Source organism: Nematolebias whitei, chromosome 9, assembly GCF_014905685.2.
Source record: "Nematolebias whitei isolate Nwh7 chromosome 9, NemWhi1, whole genome shotgun sequence".
Taxonomy (NCBI): Eukaryota; Metazoa; Chordata; class Actinopteri; order Cyprinodontiformes; family Rivulidae; genus Nematolebias; species Nematolebias whitei.
This window is the reverse complement of record NC_056506.1, coordinates 31755587-31769590: the sequence shown is the minus strand read 5'-3', so window position 1 is coordinate 31769590 and position 14004 is coordinate 31755587. Positions and strand designations below refer to the sequence as shown.

Sequence of the window (14004 nt, the reverse complement as noted above, 5' to 3'; positions counted from 1 at the left end):
CACAACAGAAGTCGTCTCAGAGTACTTATCTATTCATATATATAAAGAGCTGGCGTCACATCCCAGGTTGCAGTTTAGTCACCTGATGTAAAATCATCCCACTTCTTCCTCTTCTCTCTGCGTCTATGTTTTATTCAAACAGTGAAAACTAAACCTCTTCAGGTCATAGATGGAAACAAAACTGCAGTGTTTTATTGTGTGGGCATATAAAGTAGCATTTTTCTCTCCTGATGTCCACACACCAATCCAATAAGTTATTTATGGATCTATGTTCAGATTTTAACACACGTTAATAAATTCAGTTCATTCAATTCCTTTTATTTATGAAGAACCAAGTCACAACAGAAGTCGTCTCAGAGCACTGAACCATTCACAATACATAATGCTGATCATAGATGGTTGCTGTCTCACTCCACCTCCACAGGGTTCCCCATCTCTTCCAAAGAAGAACTTGACAACCACCAGGCCCTTTTGCGTCACTCTCACTTTTCCTTCCAGGCACCAAAATAGGAAATTCTTCCTCTGAATCATTTGTTTTCACCGTGTTTGGCAGCCATAACCGGCTTGCATGGGTGTTATTCATCCTCGCTTGGTGACCCCTGCATCACTTCACCGTTTTTCCTCCAGCAGTTATGTTTTTTAAATACTGTGGAATTTTATCGGAAACTGGCATTACAAGGAGAGGAAGCAACGCTGTAAACACCATAATTTAAAAATGCACATTTATGTAAATTTCTCATGGGTTACTTGAGTCAGTATTTCAGTTTTAGAATAAGAAATGTACAAGTGCTTTATTAGAAATGTCTCTGCTTTTTGATTTAATGCATTAGTTGGTCTCAGAAGCACACTTGTTTTTTTAATAATCACATCCCTTCCCTGTGCTTTTGGCACAAACTCACTGCTCTTTGACTGGATTGGTCAAAATACAATAAAAATGATCGTATAATGGCTCGTGGACTTTTTATTCTCATTTAGAATAAACATATGAAGTAACAAAGTTTTATCATTTATTAAAATCAATTTGTAAATTTAGACACTGGCGGGTAGATTCATGTTTTGTGTGAACCTTCCCCACCTTTTAGTTTTGCTTTGGTTCAGAGCAACAACACATCTACATCTGGTGCTCCACTTCTTGTTGATAAACCTGCTGTTGTGTCAGACTAAAGCTCACATTATTGAATTAATTTTAAACTCTGAGTTCACGTGATTCAGGACTCGATAAAAAAAATAAAAAAAATCCAATTTACCAAATCTATTTTTTTATGCATTTTCAGTGTTAAAAAAAATCCCAGTAGTAAATAAATATAACTTATTAATATGTAGTTTTGTGCTCCACATTTCCATTTTATTAATATATTATTATTCAATTATTATTATTTTATTGTACAATTTGACAGATTTTAATTTTGTGTTAATTTGCAAAAGTCTATAAATTTTGTTTTTAAGGATCTAGACTTTCTTGGAATTTTTTAATGTGGTCTGAATCAAAATAATTGTAATTAGCCTTCCAAACATTTGTTTTGGCCTATGGCTGCTTATTGCATGTTTTCAGGCCAAAACCTTTGAAAAAAAAAGTAGATTTCTTGCCAAGGTTTTGTCACCTAAAAAAACAAAACTCTGAAGAAACCTGACAAGAACTAGTGAAAGTATTATGTGTTGTATCCTGATGCATACTCAATAATCCAGGTAGAAAAATCTAAAAAAGTTATGTCTGCTCCTCTGGACATTCAAAAAAACAAAACAAAACAAAAAAAAATTGTACAAACGTTTCGTCTTTCGTCCGAAAGAACTGAAAACTGACAGAGTCTTTCGGATGAAAGACGAAACGTTTCTACAATTTTTTGTTTGTTTGTTTTGTTTTGTTTCTTGAATGTCTAGAGGGCCAGACTTAACTTTTTTAGATATTATGTATTGTCTTAATTTCCATGCAATGATAAAGTTTGTGTTCTGCATATGAGACACACCTAAGTGGAGCAGTGGGCAGCTAGCACTAAGGGAGCAGCAGGTGTCTTGCTCAAGGGCACCATGACATATGGCATGGATAGGAGTTGATCCAGTGACTTTCTGGTCCCCGATCAGCTGCTCTACCACTGCGCCACAGATGGCCCGACAGACAGAAGCAATATCAGCTTTAAAAACTTTGTAAATGAAATATAACAGATATATACAGAATATAATACCCTTTTTCTTTCTTCTTCTTTTGGCTTTTCCCTCTTCAGGGGTCTCCACAGCGAGTCATCCTCCTCCATCTCTGTCCTCTGCATCCTCTGTCCTCACTCCATCTACCTCCATGTCCTCTCTAGCTGCATCCATATATCTCCTCTTTGTCTTTTTCCTGGCAGCTGCATTTCTAACATCCTTCTACCAACATACCCACTGTCCCTCCTCTGGACATGTCCAAACCATCTCAGTCTGGCCTCTCTAACTTTGTCTCAGAGTCCTTCAACCTGTGCTGTACCTCTGACGATCTCATTCCTAATCTTATCCATTCTTGTAACTCTTGTGGAGAACCTCAACATCTTCATTTCACTTCCAGTTCCTTCTCCAGTCTTTTTGTCAGTGTCTCTGTGTTCAGACCATACAACATAGCTTGTCTCACCACTGTCTTGTAAACTTTTCCTTTGACCTTTGCTACCACCCTTTTGTTACAAATCTCTCCTGAAACTTTTCTCCATTAACTTTATCCTGCCTGGACTCTCTTTTTCACCTGTTTACCACATTCCCCATTTTCCTGGACAGTTGACCCCAAGTATGCGAAGTCCTTGTAACCTCACTGTTCTACCTGTCTCCCGCTCGTTCACACACATGTACTCTGTCTTACTACAACTGACTTTCATTCCTCTTCTTTCAAGTGCATACCTCCACTTCTCCAAGTTCTCTCCCTCCTGTTCCCTGCTCTCACCACAGATCACAATGTAATCTGCAAACTTCATAGTCCACGACGATTCCTGCCTGACCTCATCTGTTAGTCGTTCCATCACCAGAGCAAACAAGAAGGGGCTCAGAGCTGATCCTTGATGCAATCCCACCTCCACCTTGAAGATATCTGTCACTCCTACAGCACATCTCACCACTGTCCTGTTGTCCTCATACATGTCCTGTACCAGTCTAACATACTTCTCTGCCACTCCAGATTTCCTCATGCAATATCACACCTCCTCCCTTGGCACTCTGTCATATGTGTTTTCTAAATCCACAAAGACACAACGGACTTCTTTCTGACCTTCTCTGTACTTCTCCATCAGCATTCTCAAAGCAAAGACAGCATCTGTGTTGCTCTTTCTCACCATGAAACCATACTGCTGCTCACAGTCACCTCTCATCTAAGTGTAGCTTCCACAGCTTTCTCCCAGATCTTCGTTGTGTGACTGATCAACTAATTCCCCTGTAGTTGCTACAACTCTGTACATCACCCTTGTTCTTAAAAATGGGCACTTCTTTTCCATTCCTCAGGCATTTTCTCACCCTCAAATTTGCCATTGAATATTTGAGTCAAAAACCTCACTGCTGTCTCTCCAAGACATTTCCAAATCTCAACTGGTATGTCATCAGGTCCTACTGCTTTCCCCATTCTTCATTCTTTTCAGAGCTTTCCAGACTTCACCCTCACTAATCTTTCCCACTTCCTGGTCCACAGTTTATATGACCTCTATTTTTCTTTCCCTTTCATACTCTTAATTCATTAGCTCCTCAAAATACTCCTTCCATCTTCTCATCACACTCTCCTCACTTGTTAGAACATTACCATTCCTGTCTTTCACAAGCATAACCAGTTGCACATCCTTTCCAGCCTGATCCCTCTGTCTCACCAATTGGTAGAAGCCATTCTTGCCCTCTTTAGTGTCCAGTCTCCCATACACCTCATAATATGCCTTCTGTTTAGCCTTTTACCACCTATGTTGCATCTCCTTATATTCCTGTCTCTTCTCTTCAGTCCTTTCACTGTCATATTCCTGCCTGGCTAACCTCTTTTTTTAATAGATTCATGTACTTCACTATTCCACCACCAGGTTTTCTTATCATCTATTCTCTGTCCAGATGACACACCAAGTACCTTTCTCCCTGTCTCTAAGGTAGAAAGACAGTTGCTGTAGTAGCCCAGTCATCTGTAAGCTTTTTCTTACCACCCAAAGCCTTTAACAGCTCCTCTCTGAACTCCTCACAACATTCTTCTTTCCTCAGCTTCCACCATTTGGGCTTCTTCTCTGATTTTGCACTTTTTTTTTCTCTTCTTCACAACAGTAATTGTACACACAACCATCCGATGCTGTCTGGCCACACTCTCCCCTTCCACAACCTTAAGGCTCTCACAGACTCATGCATAATGTGTGTACTCTGTGAACCATGCGGACACTGCGCACATAGTTGAGACTTCTTACTCAAGTGTACACCCTTTCTGATCCGCGGGTGAGTCCAATCCAGCCCACTTCATAAAAAAAATAAAATAATAATAATATGTTTTTGGAGGGGGGGCAGGTCTAGGTTTGAGTTTTGGATTTTGTTTATTGCATTTATGATTCAATGCAATAAGATAAACAAATGTAAAAGTTAACAGATCATTGTAAACTTTGGTTTATTTACATAATGATTTTAATTGCTGGATGTCAGAGTCAAAGAGATTTATTTGTCATTCGCATCTCATGTGTTACATGTGGTGGAACGAGATTATGTACGTAGGGTCCCAGTTACATCCAACAATAAAATGTATAAGAAAAACAGTAATAAGATCTAAGATATGAACTAAGAAAAACATCAGCTAAATAATACACTAAGCACTAATAGCATAAAACATTACGTCAAACAGCAGCAGGAGTATGTGTGAGCAGATGAGCAGGCATGAACACATCAACATGAAACAGATCAGCAGCAACATGATGTGATTCTTGACGGTGATTATTCTGGTTAGATATTCATGAGTCTAACAGCCTCAGGGTAACTCAGGGTAAAATCTGTTTCTCAGTGGTTCTACACTTAATGCTCCTCAACCTCCTTCCTGAGGGGAGCAGGGCAAAAAGTGTGTGTGCTGGGTGAGTGGGGTCCTTCATGATGCAGGTGGCTCTCTTCCTGCATCTTGAGGTGTAAATGTCTGTGATGGTGGGGAGACTGACTCCAACAGACTTCTGTGCAGCCTCCATGCCACAAGTTGATACTGGAGCACAGGATGCTCTTCACTGCACACCTGTAGAAGGAGGTGAGGACTGAGCTCCCTAGTCCAGCTCGTCTCAGCCGCCTGAAGAAGTAGAGTCTCTGATGAGCTTTCTTGATCAGGCTGGAAGTGTTTTTGCTCCAGCTGAGGTTGTCATTCAGGTGTACACCCAAGTACTTGTAGCTGGAGACCACTTCCACCGCAGATCCTTTTATGTTCAGGGGGGTGTAGGTGTATTTGTTCCTTCTGAAGTCCACAATCATCTCCTGATGTCCGGCCCCTGAGCTGTTGGCTTTCAGAATCTGTGGCCCCCTGAGCAGTTTAGTTGAATAGCCCTGCTCTATCATTTCATCAAGATTTTTCCAAAAATTCTCTTCCTCCTCTACATCACATCCAACCTGTGGAGCATAACCACTGACAACGTTTAACATCAGACTTTCTATTTCTATCTTCAGACACATATCTGTCACTCTTTTCACCTTTTTCTTTGCCAACTCCTCCTTTAGGACCACCTCCAATCCATTTCTCTTTCTATCCACACCATGGTAAAACAGCTTAAATCCTGCCCCAATGCTGTAAGCCCTTCTGCTCTTCCACTTGGTCTCTAGGACAAATAAAAACATCTACCTTCCTTCTCTGCATCATGTCTGCCAGCTCACTACCTTTGTCTGTCATTGTCCCCCACATTTAACGTTGCTACCCTCGGTCCATCTTTACTTTCCTCTTCTGCCTCTTCTCCTGACACGTTTCCCTCCTCTTGGTCTTCAACACCATGAATGTCCTTGAAGTAGGAAAATATTTCACACAAGACCTTAAAGAGGCATCAGTGTTTACTTTATATAACAACAAACAATGTTTTTGTAAATTTAACAAAATAAATGGGAACAGAGTGGTTATTTATGCTTTGGGCAAAATATGATTTTATCTTTGTAGTTCAGTTTGACTGATTTAGAAGGTCAAAGTGTACTAACTAATAACAACATGGCAATGAGCGCATATGGGCTAGACTGAAAAAAGAAGTGATGCCCTACTGACTGAAATAAATGAATCAATTTTTCTAAATATATAGATAAGCTAATATATTTCAAGTTTGTTGTTTAGTGTAGTGGAGACAATGCCACACAATGTAAACAAAGTAAACATCAGATAAAACAGGGCAAAAACTGCACAATTGTAACACTTTATGAGTTAATAACAGATGAGGGGTTTAAAATATGAAAAATACACTGTTTACTTATCTGTAGGTCCTTGATCTCAAGGATCTAAGAATCTTTGAACGACCTTCATAAAGTACCAAAACACAAGCTCTAACACTTTTGGGGGTCATAACTTTGCACAGCCCTGTCTCGTGCAGAACATATCGCAGACAGTGTGAGTGCAGTATCACTGAAGTGATGACGTAAGAATGACTAAATTAACCGTCTGCCGAGACCTCGAGTAGCTCTTATCACAACTGCAGAGCAGAAAGTTTATTTGCTTATGTCAGTGACTACGCACAAACATATCGTCCACATTGCCGCGCAGATACTTGTATAACCTTTTAGATAACAGCCGGGCAGCGCTGAGCTTCTCTGAGCCAACCGCTGCCACCGCTTCTTTCACCAGCATCTCTGTTGTAGCTATTCACTCTCTCCCGCAGTAGCCGTGGGTTCGCATGTGAAAGCTGTGCAACCCTTACATAAAACGATTGACAGGGATAAGAACCAATCAGAATGCGGAGCGGCAGTGACTAACCCCGCCTTTAAGCGCTATGTTCACGCTGATTGGTTAGAGTTGCTCTTGGATAACGACTGGAAGCTGTATGGACCAATCGGATCAGCGGTGGGAGGAGTTTATGAAGGGGCTTGTTATGAGGTCATTGCTTGCATGAGACTCTCCGGGCTGTGTGTGTAGATGCCCGGCCAGGAGTTTGTTAGAGCAGCGTTGGACCACCGCAGAGGCACGCGCGTTTCACTGAGGTGTTCATCAAAAGCGGTCCGAGCAGAAGGGCTTTTACTTCTCCGGAAGTGGCGGAGCTGACGCAGTTTTGTGCGGTAGGTGAAGTTTTAAGTCGTGTGTTTGCGATGTAACGGTATTTCAAACCGGGTAAACCGAAGCTAACACGCCGGGTTAACCGCGGGGACGTTGTCCTGGGTGTCCTGGTCCACTCGTGACGGAGTTACCTCTGAGGAAACTTGGCACGAGGATACTGTGAAAACGGTCCTCGCGCTGCGTGAACATACGGTTAAAGTGCGACCTGAACAGTGACGTCAGAATCACTTTCTGCGCTCAGCGCGTGCTCTCTCTAGTGTCATAAAACTCCCCTTACATAAAGTCTGATGCAGCAAAACAACTCTTGTTATAAAACTAAAAAAAACCTGGAGCTGCAGCATTAACTCAATCATTACTTTGAACTGACCTTATGGGGTTTAGTAGCTATAAAACATTTTAAAACTAACAGCTGGATTTTAGCTCATTAAACAAATGAAGCAAAGGCAGAGAGATGGTAATAAAAGATCTATTATCTAGTGATGCAAATGTAAGCATTCCCTTTGGGTTTTTAGCGCTGAAACAATAAGGATTGTGTGTTATTAGTGGGCTGATGGGGTCAGATTCAGTTTGACCTTTGTGACTGGAGAGGGAGGAGAAAAGATGCTGGATGCACAGAGCTGACAGAGAATAACACGTTTTATATCTGTTTATATTATTGTTGAAGATTTATCCACCCCAACTGCAGTATGAGGGCCTGTAGGGACACCCCCCCCCCCCCCCCCCCAGCTGAAAGTGAAGTAAAGCATGATGTTAACATTCTGTAACTACGAACATGTTCAAACTGTGTTAAGCATTGGTGCATCAGTCTGAATGGACACATGGTTTCCTGTCATAGGTTTGTGCATGTAATCTGGGGTTGAAGAACCAACGATCAGCCACTTTTAAGCCATTTCATAGCTGAAGATAGATTATGATGATCAACTTTATGCAAAAGTTGCCAGAAAAAAAAAACAAAAAAAAAAAACTGCATGATAAGAAAAGGTTAATGCCACTTACTCCAAGATTTTGACATTTAACTGACTTTAATGTATTTGCACACTGAGGCACAGTATAGGTAATCTTTATGAAATGGTTTAAATTATATGTTTTTGTCACTTTCAAAGCCAAAGGACATTATTTATCACAAGCTGGGATTCAACTTGTGTTTTTACCCTGTGTATGTACAAAAAAATATTTCTGTGATTTTTTTCTTTGTTCTGTCTCATTAGTTTAGATTTGAACCAATGAAATATTTGTTCATATAAGTGTTGATTTAGTTTGAATTGTTCTGGTTGAAGAGAAATGGAACATCAGTCTCTTACAGAACATGCATTAAAAATCAAAATGCTTTTTCAGACAGACAGCTTTAATTTTGTTTGTAACACAAGAACTGTTTACTATTTAACTCACCACCTTGATGACGACATTATCTCCAATGGTTTCTTGTTGTGTCTTAATACAGTGCTGCGCCACTTCACAATAAAGTGAGTTAATTTTATCGATTTCTAAAAAAAAAGTCCTGAAACGTGAGCAAAACGTCAGCAGTGTTCTCATTAGCACATTGATTGCAATAAAAAGAGCACAAAGAGCAGTTCATAGCCTTTAACTGGGTTATGTTTTTATCTTGTTACGCACTTGTTTCTCTGTTTTTGCCTCAATGTTGGACATACACATGCTTTTCAGGCTGGTAGCCGGAGGCTGTGTGCTTGTCCAGGAAAGCTTGATATCCAGCATTTAGCTGTGCCATGTATACGTTCATATCATTATCCAAAACCAGTTAGAGTTGGCCTGAGAAGGGACTCAGAAATCTTTAATCGAAGAGGAGAGTATAGAGTAAGGTTCCCTGTAATGTGATTTAGTTTTCCCTGAGTTTCCTCAGAGAAAATCCAGATTATTGTTTCCTCAGCTTTCTTCTTCAACAGCTGTTCAGCTGAGTGGGATATATTTATCGACAAGAAACAAGTAAATTGAATTAACCTCAGAAACCCTCGCTGCAGAGGGAGATTAGACATATAGGGTCTTATCAGACGGGAGAAGGCAGGTCGTAAAAAATCAATATTTGGTCAAATCAACCATTTCAAACTTTTTTCTATAATTAAATGACTCCCAGATAAATTATAACCAGAGATTCTGTTTTTTTCTGAGCAAGGAATGATATCAGTCCAGCAACTTACAGTGTCTCGAACATTTTAGTGTTCCAGATTAAATATTTGATTTCTCATTATTTAGGCTGGGATCATCTGGATTACATGTTGGGAGTTTCAGCCATTTGACTTTTCACAACCATGTGTGTTTGAACTGTTTTCATATACTTGAAGCAAGTGGATAATATGCAAGTAAGACCTCTTAAAAAGCTTCATGTGTCCCTGTATTAAGTTACTATATGGAATTTGTGGTGTTGAAACACTCGAAACAGAGGCTGTTGTGAAGACGATGGTGCCTTTTTCTATTTAAACCATAATAATAATGTATAAAAGCATGTGCACTCATCATTGTTGCCTTGTTTAAACTGCTGAATGTGCAGGTGTCTGGTTATCATCTGTCTCCACAGAGCTTTATTACACATATTGATGTTTTCCTCCTCTGCGTCCTATGCAGCTCTGCTCTCTGTCTCTTTCTGTCTCCTGGTACTGCGTTAGCAGATTTGGAGTGACTGGGAGCAAATAAAGTGAAAGTCTGGCAGGTTGGTAACTGGTGCAAACTATTAGATTTTGCAGTTGGGCACATTGTTAAGACTGCTTCTGTAGCAGGGCAGTGAAAACCTGCTCTGACCTTTCCCATCCAGGTCAGTGGCTGTTCAAGCTGCAAGCAGTTCAGGTCCTCAAGATGTACCAACAGGCCGAACAGTTTTATTCGTAGGCTATCAGGACTCAGAACTCAGCTTCGTATTGCTCAGATGCTTTAGACGTGCACTTATTGGTGCTCTTACTTGAGCCTCGTGCATGTTCATTATCTAATACCTTTTTATTATTTATTTATTCATTACTACTCTGTGTACCGTTCAGTGTATTATAGCAATAAAGAAATCCATTCAGCTTTCAATCCAGAGACCAGATGTAGGGTTGGATTTGTTGCGTCTGTTGCACTTCACACACAAAAAAGTTTTCTTAATAAAAGCTGTGGGCAGCAGTTTTTGTGAAGGATGTTCCCTCTGTGCTGTACAACCAGAACGTTACATGGTGGACTGTATCTCACAAAGAGCTGCACTGTGGCACCAGGGATGAGTCTTCTGTAAACTTTTTCTTCCTGTTTCATTTCCAAACTACAACCTCTGATTGTCTCTCGCTCATTCTCACAGAGTGTAAGCTGACCCAACGTGTTAATGCTAACTTTCAACATTTGTCTATTTTTTTGCAGACCCGTGATAAGAAGACACAGACTGCTATCTATAATCTGATAAGAACTAGAGAATTGTTAAATATTCTTTTTATTTTTCAGTGCTGCTGTTAATTTACCACTTTGTTTTAAGCTAGGACTATGGTGTCAAGTTAGAGACAATATAAAACACTATTCAGTAGTTGTTGTGATTTTTTTTAACATCTACGCATGCTGCACCCAGAGTCAAGGTTAGCTGTCACCAAATCTTTAACACATCTTTAAACAACTACCACAAATGACGCACAAGAAAAAGCTTGCATAAAAATCCTTCGACATGTACGGGCTTGATGCCCAAAACAGGCTTGGTGAAACTAATCCCACATCTCTGTTAAGCTCTGTTGAATTAATAACTTCATTTTTTCCATTATAAAGATGAGTTCAAGGTGCAGCAGAGGTTAAATAGTAACACTTGTGTCTTTCACATCATTTGTTGCTTATGAACAGGGTTCTGAGAATGATCACTTACCTGATTTTTACTCCAGATTAATTCTGGATATAATGAACACAGTTTAAATGTAATTTGCAGTAAGTGAACTCACTATATGCTTACATGACTTATAATTACTGTAATAACACATCATAATGAACTGAACCCACGCTGTCTGCCTTTTTATTTGAACTTTTTGGATTTGAACATGTACATGTTGCTGTCAGGGTGGTCGTTTTCAGGTAAATCAGTGATTAAAAATCTGACGAGCTCCTGCTTCCTGGTTCTTTCTTTGTTGTTACCACATTCACACTTCTTTTATTTTCTAACCATATTCATTCCAGTCTCTTCAGAAAATGCTTTACATCATCTTAAATGACAATTTTCTGTAGATGCCTTGTTGACAAAATGTTTTGATTTATTTCACAATCACGACTGCATATCGCTTTCCCTTTTGTTCATTCCAAACACATTAGCGTTGGTTCTCCAAACAGTAGAGGTGATGCGTCACTTTCTGTAAGCAGAACCATTTCAAGTCGACTCTGTTTGGAAATCTGACTGTCACACAGGACTGCTTACTGTTTGAAGTCTTTCTTTGCAGCTTCTCTCGTTCGTTTGAGGCCACAGATTACAGGACAAAGATCCACGCTGTTTGCTTGGGGCATTTGATGGCAATCAGATAAATCATGTCTTGTTTTCTATGTGTTCATAAAGCAGAGAAATCATTTGAAATGGTCAAAAGGATCACATGGGACAGACCTAATGCTTTTCACAGAATGACAGAGTCAGGTGTCAAACCCATCAATGTGCTCTGATATGAAAACAAACAAGATTATATATGAGCATCCTGTTAGCGTCTCAACATGCTTCTGCCTTATGTCTACAGGCACACCCTGTTGAGTATTATTAACAAGCTTTCACTCACATACATCTTCATTTTAGGTCACATTCACCACTGCGTTGGACGCTTGGGTGTACAGTCACAATCTTCCAAATAATTGGTGATATTGCCCAGGTTTGGAGATGAACACATCATTTATCCCTTAGTTTAAACACCCTGTTGATGTTACTTGCATGGACTTAATGTATGCACAGACTGCACAGAAGTCTGTTGGAGTCAGTCTCCCCACCATCACAGACATCTACACCTCCAGATGCAGGAAGAGGGCCACTTGCATCATGAAGGACCCCACTCACCCAGCACACACACACTTTTTGCCCCACTCCCCTCAGGAAGGAGGTTGAGGAGCATTAAGTGTAGAACCACTAGACTGAGGAACAGCTTCTACCCTGAGGCTGTTAGACTCATGAATATCTAACCAGAATAATCACTGTGAAAAAAATCACATCATGTTGCTGCTGATCTGTTTCAGTGTTCGTGTGTTCATGCGTGCTCATTTGCTTACACGGACTTGTGTTCAGGTTTGTGCTGATGTTCAATGTGATGTTTTTATGCTATTAGTGCTTAGTGTATACAAAGTATTTAGTTGATGTTTTTCTTAGTTAATGTCTTGGATGTTATCATCGTTTTTCTTTTACATTTTATTGTTGGATGTAACTGGGACCCTGTGTACATAATTTCGCTCCACCACATGTACCACATGAGGTGCGAATGACAATAAAGAATCTCTGACTCTGATGTATTACTAAACTCTTTAAAACAAATATTTGGTTTGCTGTTCTTTGGTTTTTGACATTGGAGCACTGAATTTCATTTTCAGACTTTGAAACTTGTTCATTTCCTAACAAACCTCCTGTCCACAAAAGAGCCATGTCATTTCAAAGTTGTTATTGGGTCAGTGTGTTTATAATTAAAACAAACTATTTTTACTGACATTTATTTATCCAAATATTAATTTGTTGCATGTACTGAATTATATGATATAAATAAACAAAAATATTTTACTAACATTTGTCATCTTGTTCTATCCACAGATTTGTCTTCTTCTCTTTATTCCATGGTGTCACTCCTGTGAAAATGGGGTGATGTTTCTCTTTCCTGTTAACTAACTTGGAACGAGTCCAGGATAAAGCTTTTACTGATGTCCAAGGATTCAAACTCCAAACTCTATTGCTTCCCGGTGCAAGAGGACCAGGATGAAACCTCAGGGTGCAGAGCATCCACCTCCAGCTGTGCCTCCGGCTGCAGCTCCATGGCACAGCTGCATTGGGTGGGAGGCTACAGCCAAGCTGGGCCTGACCTTGGCCTGCCCTCAGAGGGCAGCGACAGCAGTGGTCAGGGTCCTGCTGGCTCGACACACAGCATGCACAAGAACACGCGCTCTCGCCTTCTCCCCGAGGAGGATGTGGAAATGAAGAGCAGCAGATCCAGTGGAAGTGGGACTGAATCGCATGGCAATGAGAGTCATGGGAACGAGAGTCATGATCATGACTCAGTGGGCAGCTCCAACAGCAACAGCAAGGACTCGGCACTGCTGGAATCTTCTGAGAGCAACAAAAGGTAAAGATGATTGTGGGAATGATGAAAGCATTAGCCTTTTCTTCATGATTGTGTGTGGAATAAAGAAAAAAGGATTATACTCATTTTGTTTGCATAAACACAGTCAGGGCAGAACACTCCAAGTCTTTTAAAATAAACTTAGACACCAGTAATTTAAACAGCAATAATAATGTGTGAGTGTTGGTAGAAAGTAAATAGTGTAGGTCACCCTCTCTCCAGTTACAATTTAGTTTGTTGGAATCCATTCAATAATTCAAGTATGTTGGTATTTAAAAGTTTTAAATAAGTGATCCAGTTTAAAGAGCAGGTGAATGGCATAAAATCTTCACTTTGATTCAATCCTGTGTTTTGAGCGTCCTTAGTTTGGCAGACCACAGTGGAAAGGAGAACTCTAGCAAAACCCTAAGTCCTGAATCAAACCTTTCAAAAAACTCCAAAAAAGTTCAATCTGGCCCTCTGGACATTCAAAAAAACAAAAAAACAAAACAAAGCAAAAAAATCTAGAAACGTTTCGTCTGTCATCCAAGAGACTTCCTCAGTCTGAGGTGCTGTTTTCAGCTCAGTCTCTTAAATAGCAGCTTC

General features: G+C 40.1%; 2 protein-coding genes across 2 annotated transcripts in view; one reads left to right on the top strand and one right to left on the bottom strand.

Moving 5' to 3' along the window:
- The window catches only part of LOC119414221 (chloride channel protein 2-like), a 553451-nt gene that overhangs the window by 82385 nt on the left and 457062 nt on the right, over positions 1-14004 (bottom strand). The gene's annotated exons all lie outside the window — the stretch shown is intronic.
- Positions 13004-14004, top strand: part of per2 (period circadian clock 2) — a 26285-nt gene continuing 25284 nt past the window's right edge. The window contains exon 1 of the mRNA XM_037682262.1: positions 13004-13422. Coding sequence (XP_037538190.1) covers positions 13004-13422 — 419 coding nt within the window. The remainder of the gene's footprint in view (positions 13423-14004) is intronic.